The 16,439-nt window shown below is 40.6% G+C and overlaps 1 protein-coding gene across 3 annotated transcripts in view; it reads right to left on the reverse strand.

The window, feature by feature from the left end:
- LOC143292708 (dnaJ homolog subfamily C member 13-like) overlaps positions 1 to 16,439 on the reverse strand; it is an 88,742-nt gene that overhangs the window by 49,752 nt on the left and 22,551 nt on the right. For all 3 annotated transcript variants that reach the window (XM_076603224.1, XM_076603225.1, XM_076603226.1), the window contains exons 18-27: positions 15,302 to 15,423; positions 13,314 to 13,389; positions 12,691 to 12,786; positions 11,148 to 11,255; positions 9,101 to 9,226; positions 7,075 to 7,219; positions 6,228 to 6,297; positions 4,330 to 4,489; positions 2,588 to 2,752; positions 2,259 to 2,363 (exon numbers count right to left, since the gene is read on the reverse strand). In XM_076603224.1, the coding sequence (XP_076459339.1) occupies positions 2,259 to 2,363; positions 2,588 to 2,752; positions 4,330 to 4,489; positions 6,228 to 6,297; positions 7,075 to 7,219; positions 9,101 to 9,226; positions 11,148 to 11,255; positions 12,691 to 12,786; positions 13,314 to 13,389; positions 15,302 to 15,423 (1,173 nt within the window). The remainder of the gene's footprint in view (positions 1 to 2,258; positions 2,364 to 2,587; positions 2,753 to 4,329; positions 4,490 to 6,227; positions 6,298 to 7,074; positions 7,220 to 9,100; positions 9,227 to 11,147; positions 11,256 to 12,690; positions 12,787 to 13,313; positions 13,390 to 15,301; positions 15,424 to 16,439) is intronic.

The following is a 16,439-nucleotide window of genomic DNA, read 5'->3' on the forward strand; positions in this document are numbered from 1 at the left end:
TGTATTGTATTGTACTGTATTGTATTGCCCCTGAAAATGAAGTATGGCTGCCTACATGGCAGACTAAAAACGGTCATACAAGCAAAATCCAACTCGTGTACATATGAGTGAACGTGGGAGTTGCAGCCCAAGAACAAAGAAGAAGTATTGTATTGTATTGTATTGTATTGTATTACTCTTTTTATCACAATGAATTTCTCTGTGTGAAATTCAGGCTGCTCTCCCCAGGGACAGCATGTCACTATACCCATTAAAAAAATTTTTTTCATGCCCGCAATCTTATTTGTTTTCCTACTTAGTTTTACCAGGAACAACCCTTTTGTTGCTGTGGGTTCTTTTATGTGTGCTAAGTGCAAGCTGCACACGGGACCTTGGTTCATCGTCTCATCTGAATGGCTAGCATCCAGACCACCACTCGAGGTCTAGTGGAGGGGGAGAAAATACTCACGACTAAGGGATTCAAACCAGTGTGCTCAGATTCTTTCACTTCCTAGGTGTACGCGTTACCTCAAGGCCAACACTCCACATAACGTACACACAAGTGTGTGTTTGAATTTTGTTTTGAATGTTGAGTTGGTGTGCGTTGTGTTGTGTTGCATTGTACTATTTTTTGTCACAACAGATTTCTCTGTGTGAAATTCAGGCTGCTCCTCCCAGGAAGTGTGTTGCTACAGTGCAGCACCCACTTTTTCTTATTTTTCTTTGCCTGCAAATGTATTTGTTTTTTCCTTGCCTGCAAATTGCAAATTAGTTTTTCCATCAAAGTGGACCTTTTTTTTTTTTTTAACAGAATTTTGCCAAGGACAACCTTTTTGTTGTGTGGGTTCTTTCTACACACTCTAAATGCATGCAACACACGGGAGCCTGGTTCACTGTCTCGTCTCAATGACTACCACCAAGGTCAAGGACTGTAAGTTACCATCCCTTCCCAGGCTGATAAGTGCTGCTGTCTTTGTCTCTGCCTTCCTTGCTTTCTGCTTACATGCAGTGACCCCTCCCGGCACTTTCACCCTGACTCTGTGTGAATCCCTTGTGCTGGCTACACTCCACGTGTGGACTGTTGGCCTAGAGGTAACGCGTCTGCCCAGGAAGCAAGAGAATCTGAGCGCACTGGTTCGAATCCCATAGTCGCCAGTATTTTCTCCCCCTCCACTAGACCTTGAGTGGTGGTCTGGATGCTAGTCATTCGGATGAGATGATAAACCGAGGTCCCATGTGTATCATGCACTTAGCGCATGTAAAAGAACCCACGGCAACAAAAGGGTTGTCCCTGGCAACACTTTGTAGAAAAATCCACTTCGATAGGAAAACAAATGAAATTGCAGGCAGAAAAAAAAAAAAAAATGGGTGGCGCTCTCAGTGTAGCGACACGCCCTCCCTGGGGAGAGCAGCCCAGAATTTCACACAGAAAAATCTATTGTGACAAAAAAAGAGTAATACAACCCTTCTAAGCTATCTATGAAGCAAAACTAGATCTGTACAGTGTTATCTACTTCCGGGAGGTTATCGGCTGTAGTTTCGTTTTCTCCGCATAGGCGGATAGTAGTTTGCACAGGACAGGAATGTCAGACCCCTGCCGGAGTCTGCACTAGTTGGGTCATGGTTAAGTATGTGTAATTAAACTAGATCCGTACAGTGGTGTGATTAGAACTTTTTTTTTCTCTCAACATCATCCTCATCACCACCCACAAAGTGATCAACAGATATAAGCACATTTGTATCCACAATGCACAGTCAGCATAGCATAAAGGTAAACGCTGCATTTTTTCTTCTTCTTATTAAAACTTATTCCCATCTTCTCCGTGCACGTTCCCACCCTCCTCATTTTTCAACTAAAAAGCCCTACTGTCCAAGTGATCCCCCCCGCCCCCCCCGTTTACACCAGTTTCAAGCATTTGTTGTGTCCAACCTTAAACTATAGTTTTGACATGAAAGTAAGCCAGCATTAATCATTCCCTTCCAGAAGCCTAGCATACTGTTTGAGCATGCACACAAAAGTGTGGCGGGAAAAAAGACCTCAATCACCAAGGCAGAGCTGCCATTTTAAATTCTTGTTTTCAGAAGACTTTATTTTCATGTCTGTGTTATTCTTTTTAATTGTGCAAGACAGCATGGATCTATATGTGTTTATTTATCTATTTATTCATTTCTTAAGACATCTTGCTAATGTACTATGTGTGTAAATGTAACAGCATTGTTAAAATAATCCAACAGTCCAGCCCATATATATATCTATACATATACTGATCAGTGCTAACCTCTTCAAAGCTGTAGGGACCAAGGCGCTCCTTCTCAGCGTTGCCAAAGTACCACTCCTTTTCACTGCTTCTCTGCATGTCTGGGGAGGCTTCAATGACGTTAGTCTGTGGAATGACGTTCAGGGTGAAGCTGATACACTGATACTGATAAAAAGATACAGCTTCTGTGGCAATCACACACACACACACACACACACACACACACACACATTCAGACACACTCAGACACACACGTACCTGCACACACACACACACAGACACACACACACCCACCCACACCTACACACGCCCACACACAAACACAACACCCCCTTTACACACACACATACCTGCAGAGGTACTGTGGCCCTGGAGGTGTGCAGGTGAGCCAGGGTGAGCAGGTCCACCAGTACCTTCAGCCCATTAGCGTCCATGATTTCCGTCACGTTCACTTTGTGCAGGATCAGCTTGTTCAGGAACCCCACCAGACGATCCCTCTCCAGCCTGTCCGTGCACTGGACACACACCCGTCAACTTCATTTGAAGCAAATCAACAGTTTCAGTTTGTTTAGACAAATCCATATATACAGAATATTTTATCATCTCAACACGAGAATATACGCTACACTACATCTGCTAGGCAGATTGCCTGACCAGCAGCATAACCCAATGTGCATAGTCAAGCTTTCAGTGCATGTATATATATTTGTGTACCTATCAAAAAGGATTCTACAGAATTTTGCTAGAGGACAACACTTTTGTTGTCATGGGTTCTTTTTCAGTGCAGCAAGTGTGTGCTGCACGTGGGACCTTGGTTTATTGTCTCATTCGAATGACTAAATGCTCAGTTTTAAGTTTCCAGTCAAATTTGGGAGAAAGGACATCTGAAAACAGTCAAACCTGCAGTATACCACAGAGGATATGACTGTCAAACCTCCTTCCCATTAGTCTTTATTCCAATACTTCAATACATAAACTCCATGGCAGGTATTTCACTGTTGTTTCTGCTTGAAAGAAAGGATTCAATATAAACCCAAACTATTCAAACAAAAAATCCAATCCAGAATTTAAAAAAAAAAAAAAAATCCCACATCACCACCGTGTTCATGCAGATGGTTTGGAATACTTAATTATGAACTCTGATAATGTCTTAACAAAATCAAACACACACACACACACACACACACACACTCAAACACGCAAGTATGCACACACGAGCATGCAAATACACAAGCAAACAAAACCCCAGATAAATGTAACCACACATTAAACATAAAAATATTAATGCAAAGAATATGTACTTGTATATGTAGACAGACAGACACGTTTGTACACCTTTTTGCCCTTGCCTTTTTCTTTCTCATTTGCTATTATCCTTTCTTTTTTTCTCCTTCTTCCATTCGCCTATTAAAAATGTTCACCTGAAGCACCACAAAAGAAAACAAAACAAAAACAACAAGAGAGGCAAGGCCTTCAAGACTCACTTGTGATAAATTAAGTTCCCTAGCATTAATTACAGAGTAATTTCCCTTTTTTACTATCTGCACCAAAACGTTTGCAAAATAAAAAAAAATTCCATGCTCAGCAAAAGAGGTTCCTGTTTGAACAAAAAATGATAATAATCACTCCTCTAGTTGTTGTGTCAGAATAAGAGGTCAAAGTGCCAAGTTTAGAGAATACAAAAAATATAAATATAATAGTAAATGCAGTTTGCATATAATTAGGCTTCTTTTTTATTTTTTTGTGCCCATCCCAGAGGTGCAATATTGTTTTAAACAAGATGACTGGAAAGAACTGAATTTTTCCTATTTTTATGCCAAATTTGGTGTCAACTGACAAAGTATTTGCAGAGAAAATGTCAATGTTAAAGTTTACCACAGACACACAGACACATGGACACACACAAACACACACAGACAACCGAATACCGGGTTAAAACATAGACTCACTTTGTTTACACAAGTGAGTCAAAAACAACTGCATGTACTGCATACAACTGAGTCCTCCCACTATCCCCATCCCCCAAAGCAAAAAAAAAATCTCGTCTAAAACCAGCAACAGTACAGACACAAAAAGCAAATGAAGAGCTCACTCTCTCCAGCATGCCGACGATGTAGCGTGTGTCATTGAATGCTCCAATTTCCTCGTGACAGCGACCATACACCACGGTCATGGCCTGAAGGCACAGACACTTCATAGGGCTGGTGGCCGTCAGCAGGAAACGGTGATACAGGTCGTTGAAGAACTCATACCTGCAACAGCCAGCAGTTCAGTGCAAGGTCACCCTTGTTTTTTTTCCAGGGGGTGAGGGGTGGAGTGGGGTGGGGCATGACAATTCTTAAAAATTCTCAACTACTTTGAGAAAGTTTGGTGATTTGATACATTGGATAAAAGAGGGTGGAATCTTGACTAAATGTTCTTACAAAACTATGTTATGAAACAAAGACGGGACGCAACTTCACAGCTTGCTTTGTCCCTTTTCCACTACTACTACTACTACTACTACAACTACTACTATTACAACTACTACTGCTAACAATGATCTGTAGGAATCTGGTTTTTGAAAACTGACCATGAGATAGCTTGTGAGCTATAACAGTCTTTAAAGCATAAGACTATGCACAGAATAAACTGAGATTATTGAACAATAATGTATTTACACTTTCAAAACTTTGTTTTGAACTTCTGTCTTTGAAGCTCTCCTCACATCCTCTCTCGTTTTCATCTTCTCCGTGAAGTCAGTGAGAAGTCATTGGGGCACCGCACAGAGGAACTGTTCACAAGATTCCTCTAGGAGTGTTGGCTGTGTGTCGAAGCCAGGGTCTCTAACATATCTTCTCTCCACTCTAATATTAACTCACTCCGGACGATGGAATGCTATAGTGTTCCTGATGTAAGATGTGGTTCCAGACGACGGAAAGCTAGAGCAGTTTTGACAATTAAAATTTTTTCCCCATTTTCCACATGGGGTAACAAAAAAACACGCAGCTACACCAGGCATTGTGAACGTGTCAATGTTGAAAGGAAAGTTTTATCGTGAGATTCCGTAACACACTTGCCAACGAACCACTGACTTCAGCACCACACATAACAAGCTAATCTGCATACGTACCAAAAATAGCATCGCAGGCGATACAAGGGAACATTTTTGGAGCAAAATAGATCATAACAGCGGCTTTTACTGCTGCTGAAGTGATTGAAATGCTTCAAACTGAAAGTTCTGACATCGACGAGGATGATGAAGACTTTGAATAAAGTATCAGCACTGAAGAAAGCTACCAGCAAGAAGGTACTGACACTGACTCAAGATTCGGAGGGCAGTGAAGAGGGAGGGAGGTGGGTGTACACATGATGAGAGGAAAGGGGTCAGTGGGTCAAGTACAGTGAGTTTCATTCAGTTACTTTATGTTTTGTATTTTTTGTGATTTTTTCCCCAACCCTAACAAATGGGCCGTCTGTAGGGAAAAGCAAGGGAGAAAACTTTCCGTCCTGAGTGAGTTAATACTTATTTCTGTGGTATTAGCTGCTACTGTGCACAAGATTTCTGCCACAATAACTTTTCTCCTGCTTTTGAAAGTTGCCGAAAAACATGTCACTGTCCTGCTGTGACATGAACACATAATCAATAAGTATAACTGACTCTGTCCACTCTAGAAAAAATGAAAGAATGGTTAGAGCAATGATTACTGGACATAGACTCTAATAATAATGTTTATAGAACATTTCTTCTACTGCACCCTCAATTCTCCAATTTGTTAATTTTCCCGCCATTAGAAGTGTAGGAATATATTTCTTTATTCTTGTATACCAACCTAACTTGGCCTAGTTAGTAAGAATTAAAAATTTTTTTTTTGCTTTAGGTTAGTGTTTTATAAAATTTTGTGAATGGAGAATTGGACGTAGTGTGGTACGAGTCTACATGGGTGCATGACACAACAAACCCTTCACACCTCGTCCCCCTACACTGCGTAACAATAAACAATCACATACGATTTCTTGATACTGCTTGTCTCATCTGATTCTTCATCTTCCTCCAGCAGTAGACGCAGGTAATAGTCACCTGGAGATGAAGAAAAAACAATAAATAACTGTGTTACTGTAAGTTTGAAAAATGTGACACAAGTCTCCAACATCCAAGACAGAATTTTGTGTTGATGCTGCTGATTTTTCCACTCTCATTTCTTCTAAATTTCAAACAACAAATAACCATCAAGAAGACCATGTACCACACACAAAGCACATCAGACATTGATAAAGTTTAAACATTGACCTTTGGTTCCAGCCTCCATCTACCCTGTGTTCTCCCAACTCAACATTCAACACCCCCTTCCTCTCCTACCTTTTAAACAATAACGTTCAAACATCAAACTTCACACATTATTTCACCACCATATGCGACTTAGGCAAAATCAAGGGTCATGTTAACAACAATTTTCCACATTGTAACAAAGCAGTTGCTCCTACCTTTTAAACAATGACATTCAAACATCAAACTTCACACACCATTTCACCACCATATGCGACTTTAGGCAACATCAATGGTCATGTTAACAAGACAATATTCCACATTGTAACAAAGCTTGACAGGAGCAGCCAGTTTCTCCACCACAGATTAATGATTAACCGTTGCCCCCTGACCAAGTTTGAAATGAACAAGTCCATCGGGTTGTTTTCACTTGAACTTAAGCCTGTAGTGACCGAGAGCACTGTATCTAAAACAGTTGGCGCTGGGGAGCAATTTTCACACACAGAAACTTGGTGGTGAGAGAGTTAACAAAACGTCTACAATCACCAGCATGTGTGACGGGACACTAAACACAATTCCTCTTCCACTCACCGATCTTGACTTCCTCGGACAGACAGGTGTAAGGCACCTTGAACTCCTGGTGGTTCCAGGCGATGACACAGCTGGACCCCAGCTCTTTGTCTACGTGGAAGCCTCGCATCTCGTTCTCCAGGGCCTCTCTCAGCTCCTCCCTTGTCTGCACAATTTGAATTCAGAGATATTGTACTGTCTTGATGACAGGATTTAAACATCAATTTCGTTTGATGTGACTGCTGACATGTATGTATGGCATTTGGAATGGCTGTGATGTGCTTTATGTTTATGTACACCCCTTCAACAGGGGCTATGGCCTATAATGAATAAAGTATTCACATTCGCAATCGCATTTCCTTGTCTGTGCAGTTTTCAAGCTAAGAGATACTGACTGCAGAAGGCAAGAATGGGACAATCGTATCCAAACGAGTTAGAGGCTTTAATTTTACAGGACTTTTGAATATGGTTGTGCTAGGGAACCATATCTACCTACAAATGTACACAGGTTTGTAAAGAAAATTTGGACTAAATTCAGATTAGGAGCTCCATCGTTATGAAAGCATTCAGTAAGAAATATAAGTTATGTGCTGCAGTTAGTATGTTCATTATGTACCTCAGCTGCGGAGGATGAATTACATTTTGTACTCCTGTGTCTTGCAAATAGTGATCTTTGAGAAGAATTCATTCCAAGAAAATACTATGAAGATCCATGTACATTTCGGTTGAGCCTTTTGTCTTCATCATCCAATGAAGAAATAACATGGAATTTATTACTTTATTGGCATGAAGCCTTGATAGGTAAAGAGATGTGCAGTTGTTGCTAGTACTAAATATACTGTCTGACGAGTTATTTTTCTGTGTATATGATTACCATTTGTAACATACCTTCAAATTCAGTTCAGACCCCCCTCCCTCACCTGTTCATCCTTTTATATTTATATATATTATCAAGTTTGATTTTAAGATTAACACTTGTTAACTAATGTATTTGTATGTCAAACCTTTGTATTTATATTGTTAGTAAATTTACTGTGATGTTGACAGTGCAACGTCCTTCCGTACCTCACCGTATACTCTTTCCCGCCATGTTCGCATGTTTCGAATTACTGATGGAATGAATGTCTTCACTTTTAAAAGCTACTATCTCTTAAAATAAGTGTTTAATTTCTTTTACAATGAGCCTGAATGCGAATTTCTGTACTCTAGTTCAGACAATAAAGTGACTGATTGATTGATTGATTGATTGATACTTATTCAGGTCTCTTGAGAAAGGGCCAATGGTCTTTTGAATAAACATAACTTCATTTGATTTCATTTCCCTCTTCTGCACAGCATCACAATGGAAACAAGAAGCTCTTATGTTTTCATGATCAAACATAACAGGTTCTTTTGATTCTGACAAAAAGCTCTCACTTTCTTATGATCAAACATAACGGGTTCTTTTGATTCTGACAAAAAAGCTCTCATGCTTTCATGATCAAACATAACAGGTTCTTTTGATTCTGACAAAAAGCTCTCATGATCAAACATGATTTTTTGCTTCTGAAAATGAACCTGACTGGATGAATGGTAAAAGTTAAAAGGCCTATGAGTAGAAAATTGTGCGCATGTGTGTCTGGGAATATGCATGATCAAAATGAGATAGTTATTAACCTGACTTTTGATAAAAACATCCCTCAAAGAAAGCAAAAAACGTTTCAACCACAAGAGGTTTTTTGTTGTTGTTTTTTCTAAAACATTTTCTTCTCCCTTTTTCAATAAAGCATAGACAACTGACATAGATACAAACCTAAAAAAAAACCAGAAAAGGGGACAAAATAAACGAAACAGGAAGAAAAAAAACGAAAAAGAAAAAAGAAACACACACAAAAAACATAATATCGTGAGGAAACACAATATTTTACTCCAACAATGACGTCCACAAGGCTTCAGCCTTTCCCTGAGTTGTCATCATCACTTCATAAGAACATACAGTGTGATGTGGCGTGAACCTGAACAAGGAGACCATCTATCGCTGAGTGAGTGAGTGAGTAAGGTGACTCACCTTGTAGTTCCACAGCAGGTTGGGCTTGGCATGGTCCCTGCTGAACTGGTAGTAGAACAGGGGCCAGTTGGCCTCACTCTTTATCCTCTGCCGCCGCTTACGGAGCACCACAGGCTTGTCATTTTGCTGCACACACAGCATAATGGAGTGATGGCCTAGAGGTGACGCGTCCGCCTAGGAAGCGAGAGAATCTGAGCGCGCTGGTTCGAATATCGGCTCAGCCGCCGATATTTTCTCCCCCTCCACTAGACCTTGAGTGGTGGTCTGGACGCTAGTCATTCGGATGAGATGTTAAACCGAGGTCCTGTGTGCATCAAGCACTTAGCGCATGTAAAAGAACCCATGGCAACAAAAGGGTTGTTCCTGGCAAAATTCTGTAGAAAAATCCACTTCGATAGGAAAATCAAATAAAACTGCATGCAGGAGAAAAACAAAAAAAGGGTGGCTATCTCAGTGCAGTGACGCGCTCTCCCTGGGGAGAACAGCCCGAATTTCACACAGAGAAATCTGTTGTGACAAAAAAAGAGAAATACAAATGACAACTACAACGATAACAACAACAACAACAAATTTTACCGGGGTAATAATAATAATAAAAATAATAATAACAATAACAGATGCTTATCAAGCAATCTGTCCAGAAAACAGAAGTGTGAAAAAAAAAGTGACATGTCAAAGTATGCCAAAATGTAAGTGTGCATTCAGTCACATTCATTTGGTGATGCTTTCATGCACGTGCGCGTGAGTACATGTGTGTGTGTGTGTGTGTGTGAATAAACAAAAAAATGTTGATTAAAAAAAGAAAAAGAAAAATTAAACCATGCAGACACTTACCACAGAAATATCTTGAACATTAACCCTCAAAGTGCTGGATATAATAAAACATACTTACAGAAATCATGCTTAAAACAAAGGGATAGTTTGCCTCCGCTACCTGTGCTCTGATTTGGGGCATTTGTATGCTTATCAGTAAGAATAAATAGGTAAACCTATACATTTTTGGAAAGTAGAGTGAATGAAGAATCAGATAAAAGTAAGAAAAAGGCTGTACCTTGTAAGTAGTTGGAGATATTCCACAGGATATAAACAGCAAATTTTGCAAACTTGTTTTCCAAAAACGTCAACCACAATGTTTATAGGTATTTTCACATCTTTTACAGAGTCAAAATCTCAAAATTGGCATTAAACTGTGCAGAAAATGTTCTGGCTGCAGAATCATGAAATGCATATAACTGAAACAATGAAATTATAAGCACTGTATTATTTGTTTGAGACACACCCACCGACGCCACGCACACGCACATCTACAATACTTTATGCAATCACAGGCAAAAACAGAAATAAATGTTTTCTTTTAGCTCATGTTGCTTTCAAAAGCAGCAAGAATGCTTTAAATCAAAATAATTTCCAGTTTTCTAGCTTGATTTGGGCAAGAAATCGCAATAAACCCATGCCTAACCCACTTTACCACCCCTCCCCACCCCCATCACCCACCCCTCAGTTTTTGTGGCTGGAGACACAAAACTGAATGAACAACAAGCAAGCCAGCATGCCCAAGTGTCAAAATAACAAAGCCGTTTTCACCAGAATCCCTGTCAGCAAATGAATCATCACTAGTGACAAGGTCACTCATTTCCTGAGCTTTGTCAACTTCAGTGTCACTCATTGTTTACAAAAAATACGAAGATCTGGACTTATAAACTTGGTCAAAGTTTGTGCAAACACAAGCAGGGAGGCAGTAACACCAGAACGAGGCAGTTTTACGAAGGCTGCCGAGCATAGCCGTACGATGTCGGACCTTATGTAAACAGAGCCACGATCGTGGCCCATCGCACTTTACCGGGAAAGCCACGATCGTGGCTCATCGCGCTCTCCGGGTTAAGCCACAACATATTTACCCAAATACATGCCCAACCAACCAACCAACCAACCAGTCACCAAACCTATCAACCAGCCAACCAGCCAAACCAGCATTCTCATCCCATAGACAAACACTGGTGTTGACGAGCACACCAACCTGGCAATGAAAAGCAAGCATTCCTCATACCTGTTTCTTCATCAGACCCATGCGTGAGCGCCAGTGCTGCAAGGCGTCATCAATCTTTCTCTCGATCATCTGCAGCTGCACGTTTCGCTTGTTCTTTTTAAGATGATCCTGTCGTTATATCAAACAGACAGAAAATACAAAAAAAACTTAGCCGTATGAAGAGCACAGGAACAGGAGTCATAATGGCTGCCGGAAAAAGAGGGCACTAGTCAGGGGAGCAAAGGGGAGGTTACCTACTTCCGGGAGGTTATCGGCCGTAGCTACTTTAGTTTTCTCCGCATAGGCGGATAGTAGTTTGCACAGGACAGGAATGTCAGACCCCTGCAGGAGTCTGCACTAGTGGGTCATGGTTAAGTATGTGTAAGGTGTAATTAAACAGGGAGTTAGCTTCCTGCTACTTCATCACCACCTCTTTGGACCACAGCTTTCAACATGTTTCAAATTTTTAGTATTATTGTTATCATCATTATCATTATTATTATGGATACCGGTACTTATAATACAGTGCTTATCTCCAGTTAGAGATCCGACTCTGAGCGCTTTACAAACATGGAGTCATTTGCACAACAGGCTGCCCCACCTGGGTAGAACCAGCTGACAGCTGCTCGTAGGTGCTCATCATTTTTCTTTCTGTGTCTTTCAGTCAAGCTTCAATCATGTGCATACATGATATGTATATCAAAGTGTGTGTTGTTTTCTTCAGATTTTCCTGCAGTGATGTTTTTTTTCTGTCTTAAAGGTCACTGGTTTGAATATTAGCTACATCTGAAGATTTTTCATCCAGTTTCCCAGAAAAAAACAAGTGCAGACCTCCTGATGCATTAAAGCCTCTTCCTGTGTATGTGCATGCCTAGGTTCAAACTATGCACTCCTATGACCTGCTTATCCAGTGCTCTGTGGATTACCAAGTATATGCTGCTTCCCAAAGCAGAGTATGGCTGCCTAAAGATGTAATCAATTAGGTACATGTCGGATTGTTTTTTCACATGTGCCTCTATCTAAAAATAGCAAAGACCAAGCTGATCTATTCATTTGCAATTTAATGCTATAATTCATGGATTCCTTTATCAAAAAAAGAAGAAAAAAAAAAGAACTCAACAAGTTGATCCATTCACTTACAACTCAAATCCATAATTCACAGATTCTTTTGATTTTCTTGAAAAAAAAGAATACTCAAAGAATTGACATCTTTATACATGCGTAACAATTCAATTCTTTTATTTTCCGTCTTTCTCAAGATGTCTTCAGTACCAAGCATCACCTACTGACCTCACCAAAAAACTCCAACAAACCAGTCAACAATCAGACAATATCCATATGGTCTCTCAGTCCCATGCCATACTGGTCATGTTTCAAGGAATTTCACCATTCAGGAAGTGTTTATCATTGTCATTCATACTTATATTTTTCAGTCAGAGACAGTTTCAAGGAATTTCACCATTCACAACGTACTTGTTATTGTCATTCATGCTCATATTTTCAGTCGTCAGAGACCAAAAACTCTTCACCCTTGACCCGAGTGCGAACTCAAAACATGACTCACCTGTGCCAGCTTCAGGTTATCCCTTACGTGCAGCCTGTCTGTCTCGTTGACAGGAACCTGGTCTGGGGAGTCCAGGTAGGCAAGAAGGCCACTGGGCTGTAAAATAAATAAAAATGGAAAAAAAACTACACATAAAGTGGTATACTGTGTTGTATTGTATTGCATTCCTAATTTCTACTGTATCTGTGTTTGTGTATGATTTTCGATTTATGTTTGTACCTTGTTATGTACTATCCCCCCACCCCCACTCCCAATATTCCTTGTGACCCCGGTACACTTGGTAATAAAGACATATTCTATTCTATTCTATTGTACTGTACTGTATTGTATAGTACTGTATTGCATTGTGTTGTACTGTACTGCACTGTATTGTATTCAATTGTATTGGGCTTTAAAAAAAATGTTTTGTTTTGTATTGTACTGCATTGTATTGTACTGTATCACTGTTTTGTCACAACAGATTTCTCCATGTAAAAACCGGGCTTAAAATTGACCGCATCATCATAAATCAATGATGCTCAGTGCATGCATGTCTGTCTAAAGGGCTACGACACGGCTTTAGGGAGAAACTGAACTGCCACAGGATTGATGCAGCATAAGTGATGATCAGCTGATGATCTTACCAAAATGCGTCGGAGTAGTCCCATGGCTGTGGGGTGCCCTGTCACCCACAGACCCACCAAGTGTCGACTCAGCTGTCTGAAACCAACATATACAGGCTGCACCTTCACCACAAGTTGGTTTGGTTTACAGAGCAATACTGTGTATCATACATTCTCCCTGAATTAAGAACGAAAGACATAACTCATTCACATATTAGATGCATGAACCTGCAAAAGGAAATTTTCTTCCTAAAATTACGTTTATCTAACATACTTACCATGACCCACTAGTGCAGACTCTGGCAGGGGTCTGACATTCCTGTCCTGTGCAAACTAATACCTGCCTATGCGGAGAAAACGAAAGTAGCTACAGCCGATAACCTCCTGGAAGTAGGTAAACTCCCCTTTGCCACCCTGACTAGCGCCCTCTTTTTCCGGCAGCCATCTTGACTCCGGTTCCTGTGCTCTTCATACGGCTAAGTTTTTTTTCATCATATTTTCTATCTGTCTGTCAATTCTCTGGCGTTCTTGTTTTATGTCAAATAATGTCGTCAATCAGGTCATATAATTACACAGCTTGATTGGGCGATTGGGCTAAAATTAAGGTGTGATCACAATCGATTTGCAGACACTCTGGGCCCCTCTACTTCAGGCTCTCTCAACCGCCTCCTCCACTTCCTCCGGTCGACTCCAGACCTCCACCACCTCCCACACCTCGTCCAGTGACTTCTAGGGGTTTGTTGCCCTACACTCATGTCAGTGGTGCTATTGTTTCATGGCTTAGAAACAGTTCTGTTGTTTTTGTAGTCCATAATCATTCCATTCTATGAAAGACATAACTCATTCACACATTAGATGCATGCACCTGTAAAGAAGGTTTCATGGCCGAGAAACAGTTCTGCTGCTTAGAAACAGTCATAATGTTTTTGTAGCCCATGATCACCCCAGTCTCCCTTATGCCCACACCCCTTTCCAAGTTGCTCGCTTCTGTTCCCCCTCATCTCCCCCCTAACCATCCAATATCACCTATGTTTATCTCCTGTGTTTCTAAAGTTGGGTGCTGCAATGTCACGCCATAACGTGGTTTGCAGACACTAACACTGCTTTCAATATCACCATTTGTTTTATGATATTCCTGCTGATTCTTCTGTTCCCCTCCTCACAGTCACGTCTCACAGGGCACCATTAATAAATAATAAAGAGGGGTAACTCTCTCCACGTACAAGGGACACAACTTCAAGTCAATGCTGCTTGTGCTACCAGTTCAGCTAGCACACTCAGGTAAATAAAAGGTTCACTGGAAGAAACCCAGAAACTTCCGTTTACTAGGCTTGTAGCTGCCACTTCCCTGTTAGGTGATAACATTAAACTAAGAAACCTGTCTCTCCACAAGGCACAACCCAGAACCCAAAACAGTTTTATACCCCAGTCGATTCTGTTCTTTAATAACTGACTAACACACAAACATTTTTTTATCATTGGCCCCTCTGTGTGTATGTGTTTCAAGATATATTTGTGTGAGTGTGTTTGGCGGGTGTGGGGGGGGGGATGGTATGTGTGTGTACATGTGCATGCATGTACATTTATGTGTGTGTGTGTGTGTGTGTGTGTGTGTGTGTGTGTGTGTGTGTGCATGTGCGTGCAAGTGCATGTGCATGCAACGTTATGTGAATTATATAATTGTGCACTGATTTTAAATACTGTTGAATAACAGCTGGTTTTAATCATTGATGTACATGGTTTTAATCATGTACATCATTCTTTAAATTATAATATGATATTTTCATCTGTTCTCTTACTATGCTTATCGCTTTGTTGCTTTGTGATTATTGTGAGATAAAGTAGCATTAACTTTGTATTTATGCGTTTCATGTTCTTTATTGATGAATGACTAAAAGTAAGTTACTGAGATTCGAACCCGGGACCCTAAGACTTAAAGTCGAACACTTTAACCACTTGGCTACTGTGCCCGTCATCATAGAAGTTATACCTAATGAGGTACACCCTACCTGTTGGTGAGGAGACGACTGTCTGTGCTCTCGGTGAACATGGCGGAGTGCAGGTGTCTGGGCAAGGCTCCCTCTGCCAGGGCCAGGTCCTGCATTTTGGCTGCTGTCTCGGCATTCCCCTCCTGTGGCAAAGTACGCTGTGGCTCTTATGGTAAATGATGTGAATGTGATTGTGATTGTGTTGTGTTGTGTTACATTGTTGTGTTGTATTGTGTTACATTGTTGTGTTGTGTTGTGTTGTGTTGCATTGTGTTGTCTTGTGTTGTGTTGCACTGCATTATATTAAGAATAGTAATAATAATTAAATAACAATAATTGTGATAGACAGTACTCATATGGTGCAAACTCCCCTTATAATGGGCTCGAAGCACCTCACATGGAACAATGTTAAGTTGTAATGTGTTGTGTTGTGTTGCACTGCATTGTTTTGTGTTGTGTTGTGTTGCGTTGTGTTGTGTTGCGTTGCGTTGCACTGCATTATATTTAGTAACAATAATAAAATAACAATAATTGTAACAGACAGCACTTATATGGTGTAAACTCCCCATATACTGGGCTCTAAGCGCCTTACATGAAATAACACATATACAATAGTGCACAATAACGTACCTCTGCATATGAAAAAACAGCACATATATGTGAATCTAAACACCAAGACAATACTACAAATTGCAGGTATGAACAATTACACACACACACACACACACACACACACACAGACTGCATCGCAAAGCATTGCATTGCATTGTACTGTATTCAATGACTTTTTGTCAGAACAGATTTTTCTCTGTGAAATTTTGTGCTGCTCTCCCCAGGGGGAATGCAATACCACAGTACAGTGCAAGCCATATGTAATATATATGTTTTTCTGCCTGCAAATGTACTTGTTTTCCTATCAAAGTGGATTTTTCTACAGAATTTTGCCAGGGACATCCCTTTTGTTGCTGTGGGTTCTGTGGCGTGTGCTACTTAAGTGCATGCTACACACAGGAACGTGAAGATGTACACCATCTATTACACACACATACACTGTCACCAACAAGTGCACTAAAATCCAGTGACTGAAAACACACACACACAAAAACTCTCTCTCTCTCCCTCTCACACGCGCGCACGCTCACACACACACCTGAATTTA

Source organism: Babylonia areolata, chromosome 18 (assembly GCF_041734735.1).
Source record: "Babylonia areolata isolate BAREFJ2019XMU chromosome 18, ASM4173473v1, whole genome shotgun sequence".
Taxonomy (NCBI): Eukaryota; Metazoa; Mollusca; class Gastropoda; order Neogastropoda; family Buccinidae; genus Babylonia; species Babylonia areolata.